Source organism: Myotis davidii, unplaced genomic scaffold (assembly GCF_000327345.1).
Source record: "Myotis davidii unplaced genomic scaffold, ASM32734v1 scaffold80, whole genome shotgun sequence".
NCBI classification, from domain to species: Eukaryota; Metazoa; Chordata; class Mammalia; order Chiroptera; family Vespertilionidae; genus Myotis; species Myotis davidii.
The window spans coordinates 641,041-662,647 of NW_006292686.1; the positions used below are offsets into that span (position 1 = coordinate 641,041).

At 46.3% G+C, this 21,607-nt stretch overlaps 1 protein-coding gene and 1 long non-coding RNA gene across 2 annotated transcripts in view; one reads left to right on the top strand and one right to left on the bottom strand.

Moving 5' to 3' along the window:
• Nucleotides 1-3,313, top strand: part of LY86 (lymphocyte antigen 86) — a 60,035-nt gene extending 56,722 nt beyond the window's left edge. Inside the window, exon 5 of the mRNA XM_006766095.2 lies at nt 2,761-3,313. Coding sequence (XP_006766158.1) covers nt 2,761-2,844 — 84 coding nt within the window. The 3' untranslated portion in view covers nt 2,845-3,313. The remainder of the gene's footprint in view (nt 1-2,760) is intronic.
• Nucleotides 1-21,607, bottom strand: part of LOC107183468 — a 54,133-nt gene that overhangs the window by 19,742 nt on the left and 12,784 nt on the right. The window lies entirely within an intron of this gene.

Below are 21,607 nucleotides of genomic sequence, written 5' to 3' on the forward strand. Positions count from 1 at the left end.
GACTTAAAATTTGCAAACAATTGACTTTCATCTTGCATTATTGGCTTTTTTTTTTTTAAATAAACCAGCTTCTGTTAGCAATTGCTATGAAATAGAAGGGAAGAGAACTCCTTACAGTCATGGAATCCCTCTGAAATAAAATTTACCAGAGCTGTACAAAGCTTTGTTGCCAGGAAAAATGCTCAATGAGATTATTGCCCAACATGAGGGCAAAGATGCAGTCAGATCTCCTGTCTCTGGATCTGGGTGTTTGAGCATCTACAAACTGTCTTTGCCTGGTCCTCTTGCTCCTCCTCTTCTGAGGCCTGGGCCTGGGAAGCAGAAACCTGGCCAGCGCTATTCCCCCACCCCCCACCCCCAAGCCTGCTGACACCTTGCCAGACCCAACAGGGGAAATAACCCAAGTGGGACACATGCGGCCCGTCACATAAGCAGCAGAGGCAGCTGGAGGCCTTAATCCCCACGTGGGCTCCCACGTTGGCCGAGGACCAGCTGCGGTCAGCTCAGGGTACCTGGCTGACGGCCAGCCTGCAGGCTCAAAGGCTTCCCTTCCTAATATGGGACAGACACAGTGCGAAGCCTTTTGGTTTGAAAAAAATCCCCTCCTCCCACCAAATCCCCTGGAGATGGGTTCTGTGCTAATTCTGTACCAGCTTGGCTGAAAACTTCCGCTCAGCAGTCCACCTTCTTCGGTGTCTCTTTACTTTTCATAAGCGGTGCCTGGGCCCAGATGGAGGCCCGCCTGGGCCCTGCATCTCTCTGTGACTGCTGTTTTCTGGATTAGAGCTCAAGATCCTTGGGCCTCCAAAGCACTTGGACAACCTGTAGGTACAGCCCGAACTGCATACGTGCCAGGGACTGCACCTTCCTAACTCACATGTTCGGTGCTCGTCTCAACAGTAGAAGGGCCACCACTCTGTCCCTTGTCCCTCCGCTGCCCCCTGTCTTCTAGCATGTCCTTCCACTGCCTAGAGTCGGGCAAAGTTGCCTAAATATTACTGCTTCTTAAGCCAGAGTGTCTATAGCTTGTAGCTCATAATCTAGAAACCCTTCCTTCAAATACTACATCTGACATTAGGCTTATAAAGCAATAAAAAAACTTTATTTCATTTTCAATAATTTTATAGGATATGGACATAAATGCACATGGGCAGTTAAAAGAAAAATGGATGGTGATAATTAAACATAATCAGATGCAAATTTGAGCTGGTTTTTACTCATAATTACTTCTCTTTTACACTGCTTTGGTTAAATTCCTGACACTGCTCCTGTAACCACAGCTGCTCCACATGTGAGCAGTCAGACCCACGGGAGCCTATACAGCACAGAAGCCTCGAGCTGAATGGTGCCTGGGGTGTTCCAGTCAATCCCCATGCCCAAGACACCATCCCGAGTGGAACCTGGGTGTCTCGAATAATTTTCAGTGGGTGGAACCCGCTTGCTCCTGGACCTCTGCTACCTGCTAGGAAGTTGTTCTCTTCTTACAAAAACTGCCTTTCATGTGACTTCTACCCGGCGATTTGATTTACCCTTCCCTCTGGCTTACACAGATTGGACCCCTTTCCTTCCTCCCGTGACAGGCGCATCAAGGATGTGCCAGGAGTCTCCTGCATCCTTCCCTCTTGGGCCCTTGCCCTGCTTAGTGTTGCCGCTGCCCGCCCCAAGCTTTTCCTCTCCAGACTGCTGAGTCTACAGACACTTGCCACGTGGACCTGTGGGGACTGGGCAGGGCTTCTGCTGGGAGCAAAGCAGATGTGGTTAACCCCTGGGATCTTTCTGCAGCAACACACTGGCCTGTGCAGCAGCCACTATCACAGACAAAAGGATCCCTCTGTGGAGTATTGTTGCCAGAAAGGAAACCTAAAAGACAGCGATGCTTTTTCTGACAGAGCATGTTGATTTCATAGAGTTGAATTTTGCTCCCCCAGAGGTCTTCCCTATCTCAGAAAATGACATTTTATCCTTCTACTTGCTCAGGCCAGAATCCTTGGAGTCACCCTTCACCCCTCCCCCTCTCTCCCACCCACATGGGTTTCCTTAGTAAATCATATCAACTCTTCTTACAAAATCTATCCAGAACCCAATCCCCACTCCCTGTCCACCATCAGCTCCAAATCAGCATCTCTCACCTGGTTTGCTGAGTCGCCTCCCACCTGCCCTTCCTGCTGCCCCCTCTCTCCCTGCAGCCTCTGGCTAGAGGCAGCCACAGGGACCTGTCAACATGCACCAGGTCAAACCACTCCCCCGGGAGAAACACTTCATGACCTGCATCCCTTTCAGGGCTGAAGGCAGCATTCCCATGGCCAGTGAGAACTCCCTGACCTCATCTCCTCTCCCTGCCCTTGGGGTTCTGTCTCCCTGAACCCCACTGAACACTTCACTGGTCCTTAACCTCGCCCCAAGCAGCATGGTGGCCCCTGCACCTTCTCCACAGGTCTGCCTTAACGACCCTACTTAAAATTGCAAGCCATCCCTAGCCCCATCCCGCCCTGCCCCACCCAGCTCTGCCCCGCACTCCCAGCACCCCTTCCTGTGTAATGTCAGCATGTGACACACCTCATACACAGCTAGTGATAACATGTGCTGTCTGCCTGTCCAGTGAGCCCTAGGCTTCACAGGACGAGGTTCGGTTTGTCTGCTTCTACTTTATCCCCAGGGTCCCGAGCAGTGCCTCACATGGAAGGTGTTCGATGACTCTTTATTGAGTGGTCGATTACTCTATGGCTCACACGCCTCATGCTCTCCTTGTGTCCCTTGCAGGGAGAACACCAGATTTTGCTGAAACTGTATAATGAAAACCATTCCATGGTGGCCTGTGCCAATGCGACCATCATTTGCTCCTGAGCAGCTCAAAAGCACAGCAGCCTTGTCATGTGGAAATTCCAGGCATCTCCAACTGAACCCACCGTGTAAGCAGAACCTCTGTGGGAAGGCTTGCTGAAGGTGCGGGCACTGACTTAGCCCAGCACCTTGGGCCCCAGACTCCACATATGGAATGAAGCGCCCGAAATCACCTGCTTCTAAGGAGCCTCCTGGTGGTCACTAAGCCGTCCTGAGGGCCCATCCTTCTGTAAGCGGGCACCTCACACCAGACGCCCTGCTGCAGCTCCCTAGGAGTACTTCCTCAGGCACCAGAATAAAGAAAGCTGGCCGACAGTCGGTCATGGTTCTTCACAGAATCTGAGTACAGTCCCGTGGTTATGTCATTTCCTGCAGACACAGCGCCGGGGCCTGGTGCAGCATGGGTGGTTCTAAAACAGTGGTTCTCAACCTTCCTAATTCCGCGACCCTTTAATACAGTTCCTGATGTTGTGGTGACCCCCAATTTCATTGTTGCAAATTGAACATAATTAAGGCATAGTGATTAATCACAAAAACAATATGTAATTATATATGTGTTTTCCGATGGTCTTAGGCAACCCCTGTGAAAGGGTCGTTCGACCCCCAAAGGGGTCGCGACCTACAGGTTGAGAACCGCTGTTCTAAGAGATTCCGGAGGATGGTGGCCCTGCTAAAGCTAGTGCGCTGGGGAAACATGCCTATCCTTCTGCTGGGAAAGCCCCGCGCCCTGGACCTCAAGGGCAGAGAAGCTGATGAAACCTCATAAAGAGTGACATCAAGGTCTTATTTGATGGATAGCTGCAGAGCTATGTACCAGGCCCTGCGCTCAGCCTGGTACTCCAGGGAGCAAAGCAGGCACTGTCCCTGCCTTCACGGAGCGTGCGGTCCCCTGCAGTATTACAAAGCCACATGTTGGCCAGTGGGCACATTTATTCACACACAAAAGCACCTCAGTGCCCTCTGTTATGAGCAGGTGGCCGGCCTGCTGTCAAAGCCATTTTGGCAGCCCCGTCTTCTCCTGTCCCGGCACCCTCAGAACCGATTGGTGAGCCCCACAGCCACTTTGCCATCCTGAGTCTTCCCCAACCCCCCTTCCAATGTCCCTGGGCCCAATGCCTGTCTGGCCTGTTGTCCTGCAAAGGGGCTGGAGATAGGTGACTGGGTTGACTTTATCATTTGCAGATTTTTTCTATCCATGACAGTGCCACTATATTAGAGATTAAAGAGGAAAACATGTCATAGTTTTAAAAAGTTCATTGCTATCAATTACTGTCTGCATATAATTAAACTACCTAGAATAGCAATGCATAAATACTTGGTGAATCCAAACTTTAAAACCAGAATCTGAGGCTCTTTCAGATTATAGAGAGACGAAATTACAGTGTGGCTCGCCTATGCCCCTAAGTGCTCAGGAGGAAAGACCAGCTGTGGCCGTGCCAGGCTCAGGAGACAACCTCTGACCACACACAGGGTGATACTGCTACACACACAAAAAGCAAGCTGAGTTTCTGACCCTTACGGTTCCCTCTAGCAAGACTCTCCCCTGCACCCTCTTCAGTAAGCATCCCTATTCTAGCAAAGGCCTGGGGTAGATTCTGGGTACCCACATGTACCAGCCGCTAGGTCAGCTGTCAACCTTCCACCGACGGGCGAGGAATAGGGACAGCTCACTTCTTATTGTTCTACAGCTCAGCTGTTGCCTTTCCTATGCTTTGCCCTCGTCTTAAAAATTCAACAGTGTGTGTGTGTGTGTGTGTGTGTGTGTGTGTGTGTGTGTGTGATTGAGAGTTTCAGATGCTATAGGTGTGGGTTAAACAAGGATTTTCATATGCGGAGCTAACCTTGGCCATGACTGCATGCACAGCAGTTGCACTAAGGGTGTTGTGATCTGAGAGAAAAGGAAAGTGTTTCTCTGGCCCAAAATATGTCTGTCCTTAGTGTCCTGCCCTGGGCCTTAAATTTCACTTTGAGTTTCACTCTTGCAAACTGAGAAAACTACCTACTGTCTACAAGTCTCCTTTTAAAATACAAAGTCCTGGTGGGAGAAACGCCCAAAATCATGATCACTCTTTAACCCTCTGGCAGAACAGAGTGACTGGGATGAAGTTGGGAGCTGCCCTCCAGAAGCAGGAGGCATTGAGGAGCTGGCAGCACCAGGCAAGCTCTCTTAGGTGAACCGTCTCTGTGTGCACCTGGGGGTAAAGGCGAGTGTGCACCGTCTATGTGTGCATCTGGGGGTGGGGGCGAGTGTGCACCATCTATGTGTGCACCTAGGGGTGAGGGTGAGTGTGCATGAACAGAGAACTTACTTTACTTTTCATTTTCTCATAAACAAAGTTTGCTAGTTTCAAAATCATCATCAAGAATTCCAAAGTTTCTCCTCAATAAACTTCCCTAAAAACAGTGAGTTGGTTCAAGATTATGCTATGCCCCCAGAGCCAAAGGACACTGCAGAAACCAGCCAGCCCGTCACCATGGTGCTACTGACCTCCTTTGTATTTTAAGGGAAATTGTAACTCTCTGTGTTTACTTTTTTTTTTTTAAGGAAATGCCGGTGCCCAAGGGAAGCTTCGCCAGGCTAGTGTTCAGCAGAATGCTGAAGATTCCTTTGGGACAGTGTGATCACATCTCTCAACCTGTTTGGTCTCTGAGAAAAAACCCCTTTCAATCTGGCTTGCACACATGGGGACCTCTGGGCCCCTGTGACTGCCCAGCCGCAGGGTTCTGGCTCAGCCGTGGTTTGCTGCAGCGGTTCACACTGTCACACTGTCCTCAGCATTTCACCCCCATTTCTCTATAGTTCCTCCGCCTCTCACCTCCCTAAATATTGGTTTTACCCTCAAACAGTCTTTCCTATAACTGCAAATAATTTCACATGTCCAAAGTACAAAAAAAAAAAAAAAGAGAGAGACAGCTTTATCCAAAATGCTGTCATTCATTCTGAGTGCAAGGTCTAGGGTCACATGACTACTCCTGGCCAGTCACTTTGGCCTGGCACTGATTGGCTTAGCCTAAGTCACATGGCCCACCCCCAGACCTGGACTGATGTTAGTCCCTCTGGAACCAATTTCGCTAAATGGAAACTGGGGGGAAAGGGGAGTGAAAGAGGTAAAGAAAAAAGAGGGGAGGGATACTAGAGTCCAGAACACAACTAGAATTAGGCCAGTTTCTGTTCTAACTTCCTTAGCTATTAACTCAGCAAGTGACTTAAATTCTCTGAGCCTCAGCTTCTTCGTCTGTAAGTGTGGACAATAATAATACCTACCTTATAGGAATACGATGAAAATCAAATGAGAAAATGCATGCAAAGTGCTTGGAACAATGCCTGCATGTAACTTGAAGTGAGTGACTGTTATAAGCTGGTGCTTAATCTCTTAAAGCTGCTATAATAAAAATACCATAAGCCAGTGACTTTATTTAAATAACAGAAATTTATTTCTCACAGTTCTGGAGACTGGGAAGTCCCAGGTCAAGGCGCAGGCCAATTTGGTGTCTGGGGAGGGCCTGCTCCCTGGTGCATAGGCAGCTGTTTTCTCACTGGGTCTTCAGCTGGTGGGAGGGAGAGGGAGCTCAGGGCCGGGGTGGGGGGTGGGGTGCCCTTCTAGAAGGGCACTAATCCCCTAATCACCTACAAAGGCTCACTTCTGAATACCATCCCCCTGTGAGGTAGGCTTTCAACAAGTTGACTGGTGGGTCCCTAAGGGATGGGTGTTCCCTCTGTAGAGCTGAAGCCTCTCCTAACTCCCCTCTCCTAGTTACTGGGCTGCTCCAGCCACAGCCCACAGTCCTCCCCCAGGCCTGGATGGTGCCTTGGTGCCTTGATTTCTTCTAAATGGAGCTGGTTTTATTAGACCTGGGGTGGAGTCTTATTTGCTGAGCTGTGTGCTTTGACCATTAATTTGGAAAAGAATTTAAGGGAAACATTCAAGTATAAATTTTCCCCCAAACAGAATATAACTGGACCAAAAGAGCCTAGGAAAGAAAATGTGTGTAATTTTTAATTAAACTTGTTTCAAAAAGAAAAGAAAAAAGATATATGTCCAAAATGTGAAGAGCTAAGTGTAACATCTGCATCTTTAACAATTATGTCTGCCTTCAAAAAAATAAAAATAAATAAATAACCCAAAATAGCTAGTGAGAGAACGGAAAGGCCCATGTCCTGATTTCGGGGGACTCATTCGGGAGAGGGAGCTCATCGAGCCAGCGGGGAAACTTCATACTTGCACCACCCGCATGGCTCCCAGTCAGCAAACACACTCCCACCTAATTCCCAACCCTTTTATCTGGCCGAGGTGGCTCCAGGGGAGTGGGAAAGAGCTATTCACTTCTAGCTAGTAAATAACTTCAGTTGTTCCTTTTGGAACGGAAGCCTTCAGCTGCCTTCAAATGGACCAGCCTGAATTTTTTTCTCTCCTCTAAACCAGCTTTTCTTTAACATGTATGACAAGACGGAATCCTCTCCTTCAGCCTCTTGATCTCCTTGTTGCTGAGGGAAAGAATGTATACATCAATGTTACTTTAGCTGAAAACTATGAGTTCTTCCCCAAGCTGATATTTTTATGGATTCCCTGAAACCCACTGACAACAGAGGAAAACACATCCATGCGCATGAACTGTGTCACTGTATCCTGGCTTTCACCCCCGCCCCATCCCGCTTCCACTCAGAGGTGGTGGGGGGACATTTGAGAAGGGGCCAGAGAATATTATTGAAATGATCAAAGGGATACAACAAGGTTTCCACATAAAGGTGGACTAAAAAGGTTAAGATGTGTGAGTTGTAGAAAGACAACATCTGAGAAGGCAGAACAGCAGCAATAACAGCAACAATTTGTTAAAAGCTACCAATGATTTGAGCATTTGCTATGTGCTGGGCATGTGTGAGGCATTTTACCTGCATTCAATACTTAATCTCAATAAAAGCTCTGAAAATTAGGATTTAAAACCAGCACAACTGTGGAAGGAAATCAATCCTGTTGGCAAAGCCCATGTGTCATCTCTTCTGGATATTTGGGTGGAAGTGATGATGGTGGCATCACCTTGTGGGTGAGCTCCTGGGGGCAGAGGGAGGGGAGGAAGGAGGACCTGGTGCCTTGTGTCCCCACCCAGCCACTCAGATGAGAGACAGAGTCACGAGGAGAGAGAAGCTACAGCCAGAAGTCAGGCCAGGAGCTGACTTCACATGGTTTCTGAGAAACTCGAGGACACCAGTGGCATTTTGGGGGCCTCCATGGTCATGTGGTACAGGGTCAAGAGGGTTTAGCACAGCTTGGCCTGTTCCATGAACCTAGGGCAGGAGGGGAGGGAGCACAAAGAAGGGAGAGAAAACCAGGCCTGGGCGTGAGCGCCATGTTCACCCTTCACCCCCAAACAGCAGTAGCGGCAATGGTCTGCCTCCAAGTGGCCTTAAGAGCTTGGACACCAGCCCTGGGAGGAGGGTGCTAACGAATGAAATAGGAAAGCACTGCTCTTGAGCTGACTTGAGCATCCAGAAATAACCAGCAGGGAATGTGAGAAGAGTGTGAGGGACTCTGTAATATGCAAGTGAAGTGGTAAGTCAGTGATATCTATTACGTTATCATTGTTTGAGTTTCTTCCTAGGAAGCCACAGGCCGACACATAAGAAATTCCAGTTTTGCTGCTGAGCAGGGCTTCCCTGCCCGATGACATCTTTATGCAAAGCAAAGGGGAACTGGTCCTCTGGGCAGGCCTGGGCCAAGCCCAGCATGTTGCTTGGTAAGTGAGTGCACGCTGGATTTCAGCCCTGCATCTCCCCTTGTGCAGTCCACAGCCTATACGGCCTTACCCAGGGTCTAGCTCAAGCTTTGGAATCTTGTCCCTCCATATGGACCATGTTGAAGAAAGAGCCAACTAAGGGGACTATTCTGCCTCAGGAAGACATTGGCCTCTGCCTGTTGATCGATGTTCCCTGATCTCATTATCACCCTACTCCACCCCAAGCCCCACACGCCATTACCAACTCACCAAACTTCACGAGGAGGCAGCCTCGCTAAAGTTACTCTGGAGTCAAAACTGCTAGGCGAACCAATCACATAGGCTTCTCTCTAACCTTGCTTGTCCCAGGTCATTTTGCACATCAACTTGGAACTGAGCTTGTTCCATTATAACAACAAAGTCATTAGCAACCTGGCTCCATGACAGCCTTGCTCTTGTCAGAAACACTGCTCCATCATGTGTGGAATAAATCTCCCTCCAAGAAGCCTTCCATCTCTGATGCCCAGGCTGGGTTAAGGAGGACCTTGGGGGCTCCCCTGGCACCCTCCCCTGGCACCCTCCCCTTGCTTTGACTGAAGCATGACACTGCCACATTCAATTGCAATCACTTGTGTACCTTTGGTCTGCCCTACTGGGACATAAGCATCTTGAGAGAAGAAACAAGGTCTTGTTCTCCTTTGAATAAATCTCCAGCACCTGATTTAAGATTTTTGTTGAAGTAATGGTCTAAGGAGGGGAGAAAAACATTGACTGTGTATTCATTTGCTAGGCCTGGTGTAACAAAAAAGTAGCACAGATGAGTGGCTTAGAACAATAGAAATTTATTGTCTCGCCGTTCTGAAGGCCAGAGGTCCAAAATCAGGATAGCGATGGGCCATGCTCCCTCTAAAGGTGCCAGGGAAGGGAAGAGTTATTCTGTGCCGCTCCAGCTCCTGGTGTCCCCAGGCACCCCTCAGCTGTGGATGCATCATTCCCACCTCCACCTTCACGTGGCCTCTCGCTGCCGCCTTCACATCACCTTCCCTCGGTGCAGGTCTGCTTATGTCCACAAAGTTCCCCTTTCATAGGGACATCAGTCATATTGAATTAGGGGCCACTTCAATGACCTAATTTTAATTTGATTACCTCCTTAAAGACCCTATTTCCAAATAAGATCACATTCTTAGGTTCTGGGAGTTAGGACTTAATACATCTTTTGGGGGAGAGATATGATTCAATCCATATCATGTACCTACAATGTAGCCAAGATTTTCTTGTGGATTATTTTAGTTAATCCTCATAGCAATCCAGTGAAGTAAGTAGGCCAATTCCCATTGTTCATAATATTCTAGAACTGAGACTTATTGCGAGAGCACAGGGCAGTAAGTAGTGGAGCCAAGTTCAGTACCTATGAGAATGTGACTTCAGCGCTAGGTGTGAGAACGTCATGGTGGGAAGGAGCATGGACTTGGAGTTCAGGTGGGTCTCCGCTGAGTCCTAGTCCTGCCACCTCTCGGCCCTGTGACCTCCCTCCCCTCGTCTGTTAAATAGCAACAATAACAGAACCTACATCTTCATTCATTTGGAGATACAATGCAAGTAAAACAATTACCATATATTATCTATTACAAAGATTAAACAATAATTAGTTAATATCATGTCATAATACAATTCTAACTACATCTTCCTAAGAAGCAGCCCCGGGAACAGTACCAGAACTGAGACATCAGGCATACGTTTCCAGCTCATCTCTGTAGAGGATGAGACTTCCCTTGCAAAGTCCACGCATCCTTGTATGAGTGAAGAAGCCATCTGCTTCCTCTCAGCACTCACCTCCTCCAGCTCAGATGTAACATTCCGAGCAAAACAGGGGCGTCTGGGGGCAACGGCCTGTCCAGACGTCCACCCCTCTGCCGTATCCCATTGCCACTCGCTCTCTGTATCTGTCCCTTCCTCATCTCTGTCCCTAGTGTCACTATTTCACAAAGAGAGGTAACAATGGAGCTACTTTAATGCAAACACAAATCACAGAAATCCTTTAGAGGTCCTTTCTGTCCAAGGATACGTGAGGCCAGAAAAGAGTTGACTATTAGTTCTTTAAAATTTTCCAACACAACAAAACCCAGGCTTTGCTGGAAGTATCTTTCAGTAGCTAACAATCCAACAGTCCTAAAGTTCACATTTCACCCAGTCCCTTCCTCCTCCTTTCCTTTGTGCTGAAATAGATTTATACAATGCTTTGCAAAAAAAGTTAGTGAATGCTTTGCAAAAAAACTTAGATTTTTGGAAGGCTGTGTCAAGTATTAAACATTCATGGTCCCATTTTCTTTTCCTTGCCCACTAAGGAAATAGTTTCAGAATTAATTTCTTTTGATTTTTAAAAAATGTTTGTGGTTTCAACTTGAAAATATGGTTCCATTGAAAAATTGACAGATCCATCACTTCCTAGCTATGTGACCTTGGGCAAGCTGCTTAATTCTTCTGTGCCTCAGGTTCCTTATCTATAAAATGGGATAATAGTTTCTGCTTCCCGGATTGTTGTGTGAAATATGTCACACATTGGGCTTGGTGGCACTTGATACATATTTCCTCTTCTTCCTTTGAGTCATTTTTAGCTACTTGTATGCAAACAACTGTGTGATATTTATGTAGAACATTAGAATTCTGAATACAGTCAAAAAGAAAATGTGGGCTCTAAATTCCCTGATGCAACTTGCATCTAAAAAAAAACACAAAGTTGATTTTGGGATGATGACACAGTCTGGTGATGGACAGTGGAGATGGTTACACAAAGTAATGCACTTAGTGTCACTGAAAGCTTCAAAATGGTTTAAAAAGTAACTTTTATGTTACATATAGTTGACCAACTATTTTTTATAAAGAAAAAGGAGTTAATTCTGAAACTATTTTTCTTAGTGGGCAAGGAAAAGAAAACGGAACCATGAATGTTTAATACTTGACACACCCTTCCAATCATCTAAGTTTTTTGCAAAGCATTCACTGATTTTTTTTTTTGCAAAGCATTGTATAAATCTATTCAGAAGTCTTTGATCTTAAAATTTTGGCAGATATTGACACTAAATTAAACCATATTCAAAGACATTGTTTAAATTGTTCTCAAAAATCTTTGTTCTTTGTGAGGGTAGCAGTCTCTTTAACTGAGGCTGGGAACAGATTCAAACTCTCTTCATGGGACAGGAAAATACCTCTTATCAGAGAAATGCAGACAGCGAAGCTCTGGGCCGCTTGAGATTCATAACACTGAGAAGGTTCCCTCCACCCACCCTTCTCACCCTCTTCCCCTTTTTCTGAAGAAAAGAAGGAAACTGGAGGCTCAGATGCATGGCAAGCAAACAAATTTGTTCAAATACCCCAGAAAGAGTGAAAGCAGAAGAGAACGCTTCACTGAGAATCGGTGACCTAGAACGCCTCAGCTCTGCATTTCGCTGGAAATGGTGTTTTTAGTCCTGAGTGCTTATGATGGGCTTGCTTTTAAGGGCAAACTACTAGGCACTTTTTCATAAATTAGGTAATTTAAAAGTCACTGCTACTCTGGGAGGTAATACTACCCCCACTTAAAAGTTTTTTTTTTTAAAAAAAAGATAAGGTTAAAAGAGGTTAAATGAATGACCCATTTACTGTGACTGAAACCAGTATCAGCAATTTAAGTAGAGCCATTCTTAGCAGAACCACGTTTTGATAAAGTCTGGAGGCCAGAAAGTCTGCGTGAGCAGCGCGTCAGACCACACTGTGGCTGTTGTCCAAGCTCCTGAAGCTACTAAAAGGCCCAGCCTCACTGCCGTCCTGCTTTGGGGCTACTTGGCGCCCCAGCCCGGCCTGGCCTGGCCTTTCTCCCCCTGGTGCTGACATGCCCTGCAAACCAGTCTTGTGTTTCAGTTCGTGATGGTCATGCCCCACCCGGAGGCCCTGCGCTGGAGGCCAGGGCTCTGTGAACAGGAGGCACGGTGTCTGCTTTAAGGTCAGTAGAAGCAGGGAAAGCGCAAATGTGAATTCTGACCCCTGGGACCACTTGTATTAGTTTCCTACCACTGTTCTACTAAATAACCCCAACCTTAGTGGTTTGCGCAACACAATTTTATTATTTTTCAGTTCAGGAGGTCAGAAATCTGAACTGGATCTCACTGGGCTAAAACCACGGTGGTGGTGAGAATCTGTTCTTCTGCAAACCCGGGAGAAGAATCCGTTTCCTTGCCCTTGCGCCGCCCACATTCCTTGGCTTGTGGCCTTTTCCTCCATTGCTTCCCTCTCTGTCTTTCTTCCATCGTCACATCTTCCTTGGAGTCTCTGTGCCTCCTGTGTACACCTTGAATGACCCTTGGATTACATTGGGCCCACCTGGATAATCCAGGGTCATCTCCACACCTCAAGGTCCCCAATCACACCTGCAAAGTCCCTTTTACCATGTAAGGTAGCAGGTTCTGGGGATTAACATGGGGACATCTTTGGGGCCCTATTCTTTCTTCCTCACTAAACAGGATTGGGGGACACAGACTGGGCTCTCAAAGGAGAAGCTGATTTAGTGAGACTATTTTCACATTTTTAAAAAAGTGAAATGTATCCTGTATTAAATTAAAATATTCCAACCCAGCCCTGGCCCACATGGCTCAGTTGGTTGGGTGTCATCCCTTGCACTGAAAAGGTTGCTGGTTAGATTCACAGTCAGGGCACCTGCCCAGGTTGTGGGCTCATTCCCAGTGGGGGGATTGTGATATTTTGCTTTTGCATTGATGCTTCTCTCTCTCTCCCTCTCCCCTCCTCTGTCTCTAAAAAATAATTTTAAAAAAATTCTAACCCACTGCCACCAAGTAGCAAAATATCTGATAATCTTGAATCATTCATAGTTAGTTATAGAGAGATAATAGGTTTGTCTGAGTAGCCAGAGTTAGTATAAAAGTACTTGTGCATGGTATGGCATTTCCCAAAAACAATTAAACACAGAACTACCACATGACCCAGCAATTCCCTTTCTGGGTACATACCCAAAAGAACTGAGAACAGGGACTTGAGCAGATATTTGCACACCTGTGTTTATAGCTGCATTGTTTACTATAACCAAAGGTGAAAACAACCAAGTATCCATCTGGGGGTGAATGGATGAACAAAATGTGGCATAAACATACAATGGAAAGTTACACAGCCTTTAAAAGGTAGGAAATTCTACATGCTACAAATGGATGAACCTTGAGGACATATGACCAGTGAAATAAGTCATACAAAAAGGACTTAATTAATTCTACAGGGTGTCCCAAAAAATGTATACACATTTTAACAGCTGATAGCTCAATTTTGAAAATGAAATGTATTTTAGTAAACACTGCCTTTATAATTATTCTAATTGTGTGTATACATTTTTGCTCACCCTATATTTATATAACATGTACCTAGGTAAGTCAAATTCATAGAGACAGAGTGTAGAATGGTGGTGGGTGCCAGGGTCTGGGGAGGGGAAATGGGAGAGGGTGCTCAATGGGGACAGAGTTTCAGTTTGAGATGATGAAAAGTTCTGGAGATGGAAGGTGGTGATGGCTACACAACAATATGAAGGTACCGAATGCCACTGAACAAGAGCTTAAAATGGTAAATGTATGTTACGCATATTTTACCACAATAAGAAAGGTCTTTGTGGATTTTTTAAAAATGTCAATCACTGGTTAGAAAATGAAACAGAAATACTACGGAAGCTCTTAGTCAATTCCTAGTGTGTTGTTATCAGCTCTTCTATTGATCTAAATGGCCAGACCAGGAAGAGACAGCAAAAAGGCCAGGAGCCTGTCCCCAACATGCCATCTTCTGCCTTGGAGTCTAAGCCAGGTTTTCTTTACTTTTTTCCTTGTCACTTCCCTCTCCCTACACACACATCCCTCTGCCCCAGCCTCCTGTTTCCATCAGCTTTTAGGAGTTCTGTGGCTGCTCAGCTGCACCCGGACACCGGTAGCTTCTCTGCTTCCAGCCCGGTCCTGGAGGCTCCTGGCAGCTCACAGTGACTCACCTGCCATTTGCTCTTACAAAGAGACCCACAGAGCTCCAGATCCCAAGGTGTAGACCAAGCATGTCAAACTTGCAGCCCACAACGAATATTTCTGTGGCCCAGCCAATATAACAGTATGTAAGAAATGTTTTAATAAAAGTTTTGTAACTTAATTTTTACAATATTCTGTTATACATAATTAATAATAATGAACTACAGCTTTCACTAATGACTGATTACTATAATGGTGTTGGATTCATTTCCCTTAAGCACCTTTTGCACAGGTGCACGGTTTCTTGCCACTAATACAAGCAGCGAATATTTTAGCAGCCGATTGCCACGTCATTAGCCTTGGACTGACTTGTTTGGTGTGTGCAACAGGAAATATTTCGCTTTCGGAGAACAAGAAAAATAGGTTTATTTGCGTTACACTTATTAATTTGTGCAGTTCTTTAGTGTCTGGTAAGGTAATGTTCAAGAAAAAATATTAATTTTTATTAAAATGGTCTATTATTTTGTGTTAATGATGACTCATTAATTTCAGCCCTTTGTATTCAGCATGTCTATTGAAATAATCCTACGCTTGTATGAAAATTGAAGCTTTTGGTTTTTTGCAGCCACACAAACTTACACCTTGTTTATTTGGCCCGTGTGAGCCTTTGAGTTTGACAGGCTTGGTGTAGACCATGAATCCAGACCACAGGCACATACTTTTCATCTTGTGTTTGTATCTCTGGAAAATTCAATATCGCATAAACATTTCCAACTTTCAGTCAGTGCCTCTTTTTATTCTCTGAAGCAGCTCTGCAGCCAACATGGAGATTTGAATCCATGTCAAAGAGGAAGTGTGAGCTTGGCAGAGCCACGTGGGCCCCAGGAACTCCCCAGCCCTCAAAGCCCTTCCACACTCACAGGCCTGTGGGTCGGGGCTGAGAGGAGGCAGGACATTGAGGCGAGGATGGAGCTCAGCTCCACAGCTCCCAGAGGCCACTGCTGTGGGGAAGGGCACGTTCTGAGGTGGAAATAGCAGACCCTTAGCGAGGATTTGTAAGTCCGTCAATAGAGATAAAGGCGGTAAAGTGCTCAACGCAACATGACAGAGCAAATGCTCGATAATGGAAGCTGTCATCATTTGTTATAATCACAAGTGACTTGGGACATACTGAAATCCAATCAAGAATGTGCGCTGGGCTTAGCACTTCACTCAGAATGAATATGTCCTAACTAAACATTTCATGACCCTGGGTCTTCTTCATGGAGTTTAGGAAAAGAGAGCTGAGTCAGGTGTGAGCCTCTGACTGTTGGCTACTCCCTCGTTTATTCTGCGGGCGCTAAGCAACCTTCTCGCTGTGACTTGGTTTCTCACATAGACCCTTTGTGCAACAGCGGAGACTGGCTTAGTCATAGAGTCCTTACAAAACAGGGTGGGGTCGCCAGGGGAAGCTGTCTAACTCAGAGTGAGTTTTCCCCTCTTCGAGGGAGGTCAGTGTCCTGGACTAAATTACCTCAGATTTTCTTTTACCCTAACACCTTGTATCTTCAAGCATCCCAGTCCACTGCAATTACAGGTACATTTTCACAGCCACTAAATGAACTCAGTATTATTTTTTAATATATTTTTATTAATTTCAAAGAGAAAGGGAGAGGGAGAGAGAGATAGAGACATCAATAATGAGAGAGACTCACTGATTGGCTGTCTCCTGCACGCCCCATGCTGGGAATGGAGCCTGCAACCCCAGCATGTGCCCTGACTGGGAACCGAACCGTGACCTCCTAGTTCATAGGTCAACGCTCAACCACTGAGCCACGCCGGCTGGGTGAACTCAGTATTCTTTATGGGTTCTCCTCTCCTGAGTTGAAGATGAGCCACTTCCTCTGATCCTGGTTATTTCAGGGAGAAATAATAAAAATTAGTTTCTGGATTTACTAGCCTGAGGGCAAAACCCCACCTCATGGAGAGGCACCCAAGTTCGTCATTGTGTCCTCAACTTCCTCACGGGCAGTGGCTGCAGCCTCTTTGCCATCTGCAAAGTATAGATGAGGTGCTGTGGAAGACTCAGCTTTTAAAAGATTCATGAGTATATATATGAATAAGCACAGATTGTGCTATTTGTTTATTTTCCAAGTGTCATTGGTGGCAAATTTACACTGCCAGTCGGAGAGGAAAGAAAACCTTTTTTCTTAGTTTAGGTTTGTACCTGACCGGGTTTCCTCCTGTGCCCACCTGTCAGGTGGCAGAGGAAAGACCATTGATGTAGAGGTTGATTTTTAACCTTAGATGCAGTAACTTATGCAGCCCCTTGGGTATTCATTCTTGGGGGCTTATGTCTCAGTCTCCTGTTTCCATGCCTCCCCTTCCAAGATGGATCTGATGTCTGAGGGAGGAGGGCTCCTTCGACTTCATGGTGCAAGTTGGGGGATCCAGGATCTGTCCTCAGCCATGCTACCCTCGGCCAATCTGGCACTACAGTGGAGTTGGCCTGCCCTCGTCTGTTAGCTCTGCCAGTCTGCTGACAACATTGTGCCTCATGAATTTGGGACCCATTCTCTCCTAGTGCAGTGGTTGGCAAACTCATTAGTCAACAGAGCCAAATATCAACAGTACAACGATTGAAATTTCTTTTGAGAGCCAAATTTTTTAAACTTAAACTAAATAGGTAGGTACATTGTTATTAACTTAATTAGGGTATTCCTAAGGCTTAGGAAGAGCCACACTCAAGGGGCCAAAGAGCTGCATGTGGCTCGCAAGCTGCAGTTTGCCGACCACAGTTAGTGGTTCCTTCCACTGGTTCAGCCTTCCTCCGCTCTCACTGCTGCATCTGAGTTTTCTGTCAGGCTCTGGGTGGGCCCCTCACCTTACCACGATGGGCTCCAAGTCTGACTCAGTGGCTTTCAACTCAGCATTTTGCCACGTGAGAAACTAGGTAGGGTTGAGAGTGTTAACCAGACCCACTCTCTGTCCAACCATGTCACCTGCCGTGCTGGATCACCCATGCTGGCACATGTGCCCCCATAGCACTTTCCTCCCGTCTTTTAAATGGTGCAGTGGGAAAGCAGGCCCCACCTTCTACGCACTCCCATTTCTCCTTGGTCCATCTGTCCCCAGAGGTGTGCAAGTTAAACAACAGGTTCTCCAGGGATTTTACGTATTTACAAACATTCCCACCAGATCCAATTTCTAGTTGCCAACTATGTAACAATCAGCCTATAGATTCCTGAAATTTTAATAATCAGCCCTCAAGAGTTGGTAAATTACAAGCCAGCTTCAACACACGTGCACACTCTGACACTCAACCCTCTCCAGCATAAAGAGAGAAAATTGCATCAAACTTCCAACCAGCTACCTCTCCTGCCTCTTTCTCACTATTTTTTCTCTCATCATCTCCCAGTTTAAGAAGGGATGGATTTTCCCTCTTTCCTCTACCCAGAGCAGTAGGCCACAGAGCCAAGGCAGGCCCTTCTCTGTACTATGGAAAGACCTCTAACATCTGAGCCCCCAGGCTTGGTCCTTAAAGATGCTAAATAGGAGCTGAAAGTATCAGAAAATGCTCTCCTTACCAACGCTTATTGTCAGGCTGTAAAAATCAGCTTTGAATGTCAGAGCTGAACATTCCGTTATTCATACTGGGCCATTTCTATTGCTCCGTCTTCAAGCTCACTGGCTCTTTCCTTTATCACCTCCACCCAGACCATTCAGTTTTTAAAATGTTGGTTACCATATTTTTCATTCTAAAATTCCCATTTGATTCTCTCGTCTACTTAGTATTTTCTGTTTTTGCTGAGACTTTCTATTTCCCACTGACTTGGAGAGGAGTTGCTTTTACTTTGGAACATTCTTATAATTGCTGCCTTCAAGTCTTTGTCATATGATCCCAACATCCACGATGTCTTGGTTTTGGCCTCTGTTGGTTCCTTCTCCTGCCAGTTAAACTGCTCCTGGTTCTTTGTACACTAACTAATGCTGGGTTATTTCCTGGATATTTTGGGTATTATGTTCTAAGACACTGTGTTTTCTTTGTTCTGTTAATTCTCACCTGAGGATTTTTTTTTCTTTTTAGAGAGTGCAAATGTAAACTCACTGCCGACTTAGAGGCCCTTCAGATGCTGGCCCTCTTCCCCAGTCCACTTGCTGTTATTTACCGTTCAGAGTCCTCACATAGCAGCCCGCGCATTCTGTCCCGGTTTTATAGCTGACCCAGTAGGAGAGGGAAGGTGGAGTGTGTTTAATTTATGTTATCCAGAACCAGACCCCAACAGTGTAATCAAAGCTATCTTTCTAAAGCACAAAACTGGCTTGTCACTCCTCTGTTTAAAACTCTTCAAAGCCCACCCCACCCCGCACCTTGTCCCCTCATAGTCTGGCCCCCTTCCTTTCTCCAGCTTCCAGCCATCCCCACCTTTCACTTTGCTCCGAAGCAACACTGAGCCTCTTGCAGCTCCTGGAGCCATAACGCTCTCCTGACCCCTGGGCCTTTGCACATGCTGCTCCCTTACCTAAATGCGTGTCTCCCTCTTTCCCGGCTACTTTCCCACACATCTTAGTTGAGATGTTGCTTTCTCTGGGCCACTGCTCTTTATCCACAGAATGGACTCACTTCTCTGCAATGAGCTCCCACTGCCTCCTAGCACAGCATGTTATCACTCTGTGTTACAGCTATCTGTCTGCCTGTCCTCCACCGTCTGCCCTACAAGACTGTGAGCATCTTGGAGGCAGGCAGTGTTTTCTCCAGTTGCTAACAGAGGGTGTGGAACATAGTAACTTCCAATCATTATCTGCAGAATTGAATTATGGCAGTACCAACAGTGGCCCTGGGAAGTGGATTCCTAAGCCTAAGTCGCTGCCCCCTTGATCGAGGCACCTGGTAGCACCCTGCCATTTGGTTGCCTGTCAACAATATGCTCCACCTGGTCCCTGGTTTGCACCTCTCCAGACTGATGCTGTCATCTGGACCCCCAGATAGGCAGCCTGGCTTTAGACTCCTGTGACCGAGTGCTGCTTCTTCAGGTGCCCACTCCTTGACTCAGTCAATATCTGTGGAACTAAATTGCATCAGTATCCACAGTGTCCCAAGAAGTATATTTCCTCCCCTGAGCCTCTGCCTTCATTGTCCACACCCCTGACAACCACAAGATACTGTTCACATGGACCTCAAGCTCCTGCTTCACTTTACACTCACCCCGTCTATGTGCCCTGGGCCAGGCTGTGTCATATGAGGTCAGCCACACATGAAATTTAAAATTATCTAGTAGCCACATTTAAAAAGAAGAAAAAAACAGGTGAAATTAATTTTAATAGTATAATTTATTTAACACAATATATAAAACACTTTATCATTTCAACATGTAATAATATTTTTAAAGATTATCAGGGAAATATTTTACATTCTCGTTTCCATATGAAGTCTTCAAAATCTAGTCTGTATTTTACACTCACAGCGTGTCTCAGTTTGGACAAGCCTCATGTCGAGTGCAAAATGGCCACACGTGACCAGTGGACACCATCCTGGATGGCACATGACTGGAGATGGGGTATTAATATTGACAGGAGTAGCTGATGCTTACCAGGTATCCACCACATGCCCCGCACTCTTCCGAGCCTCTATGACTCTTCGTGCATTATTAAACCTAATCCTCACCGCTAGCCCATAAACGAGGGGCTGTTGTAACTCTCTGTTACAAATGAGTCTCACAGATTAAGCACTTGCCCAGAATAACTCACGCAGTTCAGTGGCAAAGCCAAGGCCAGGCAAGGCTGGTGTGTCTCCACCCTCAGGTGTTGGCCCACCCTCCATCTGCCTCCCAATCTATGGGACACTTTGTAAATATGAAACTTGCTAACCCTCAGATGCCACACATTGATAACACACATGAGGACAAAAAATGCTATGGATAATATGGCAACAAGTTTTAATGAGTAAATTCATGGTTTGAAAGACATCAGAGCCCTAACTGGTTTGGCTCAGTGGATAGAGTGTCGGCCTGCGGACTCTAGGGTCCCAGGTTCGATTCTGGTCAAGGGCATGTACCTTGGTTGTGGACACATCCCCAGTAGGGGATGTACAAGAGGCAGCTGATCGATGTTTCTCTCTCATCGATGTTTCTAATTCTCTATCCCTCTCCCTTCCTCTCTGTAAAAAATCAATAAAATATTTTTTAAAAAAAGAAAGAAAGTCATCAGAGAGGACTCCATATCCTTCTGGAAAATACCTGCCCCTGGGCCATGGCCAAAGAGTGGTTCTGGGTTGAATCAAAGACAAGTCTGACAAAGGGTAGCATTTTTACGGTCTCAATCTTTGAGGGCTTCAGAAAGAATTAGTTTAGAGCAAGTTAGTTTTCAACAGATTTGACAGCAATTCAAATCAAGCTGGTTTCCTTCTTAGTCTCTTCCTTCAACAAACTGTTAGCCTCTGAGGCCCACATTCTTAGCCTGGCACACAGTAGGAGGGTTTTAGCTGCTTTCTTACATGCTGTTTTCAAAGACTTCTCCATGATGAACGTGAGTGGTGAGATCTATCTGCTACCACCCTCACCATCCTATCTAATAATAGACAAATAGGGTAATTAACCGTACCTCTGCTATGCTTTCCATGGGCTAATCAGGGTGATATGCAAATTAACTGCCAACCAAAATGGCAGCCGGCAGCCATGCAGCTGAAGTGAGCAGGAGGCTTGCTTGCTCCAGTGACGGAGGAAGCCAAGGTTCCCTGCCTGCCTTGCCGGCCTCTCAGCTGCACTCTAAACAACATTGTAACACATATAGAAGCTAAACAAAACCGGGGGCTTCAGCCAGCAGGACCGCAACATTGTTTCAAATAGAGAAGGGTAAACAAAGGCCAGAAATCTGCTTTCAGCCAGCGGAGGTCTCATAGCTGGAGCCGAGCCTCAGAGCTAAAGCTGGTGGCCTAGAATTAAAAAAAAGGAGAAAAGGAAAGTTTGGGAGCTTCATTCACTTGCCAGCCTGAAAATGGCCCTCAGCCCCTCACCCAGACTGGCCAGGCACCCCAGTGGGGACCCCCACCCTGAAGGGGGTGTGACCAGATGCAAACAACCATCATCCCCTCACCC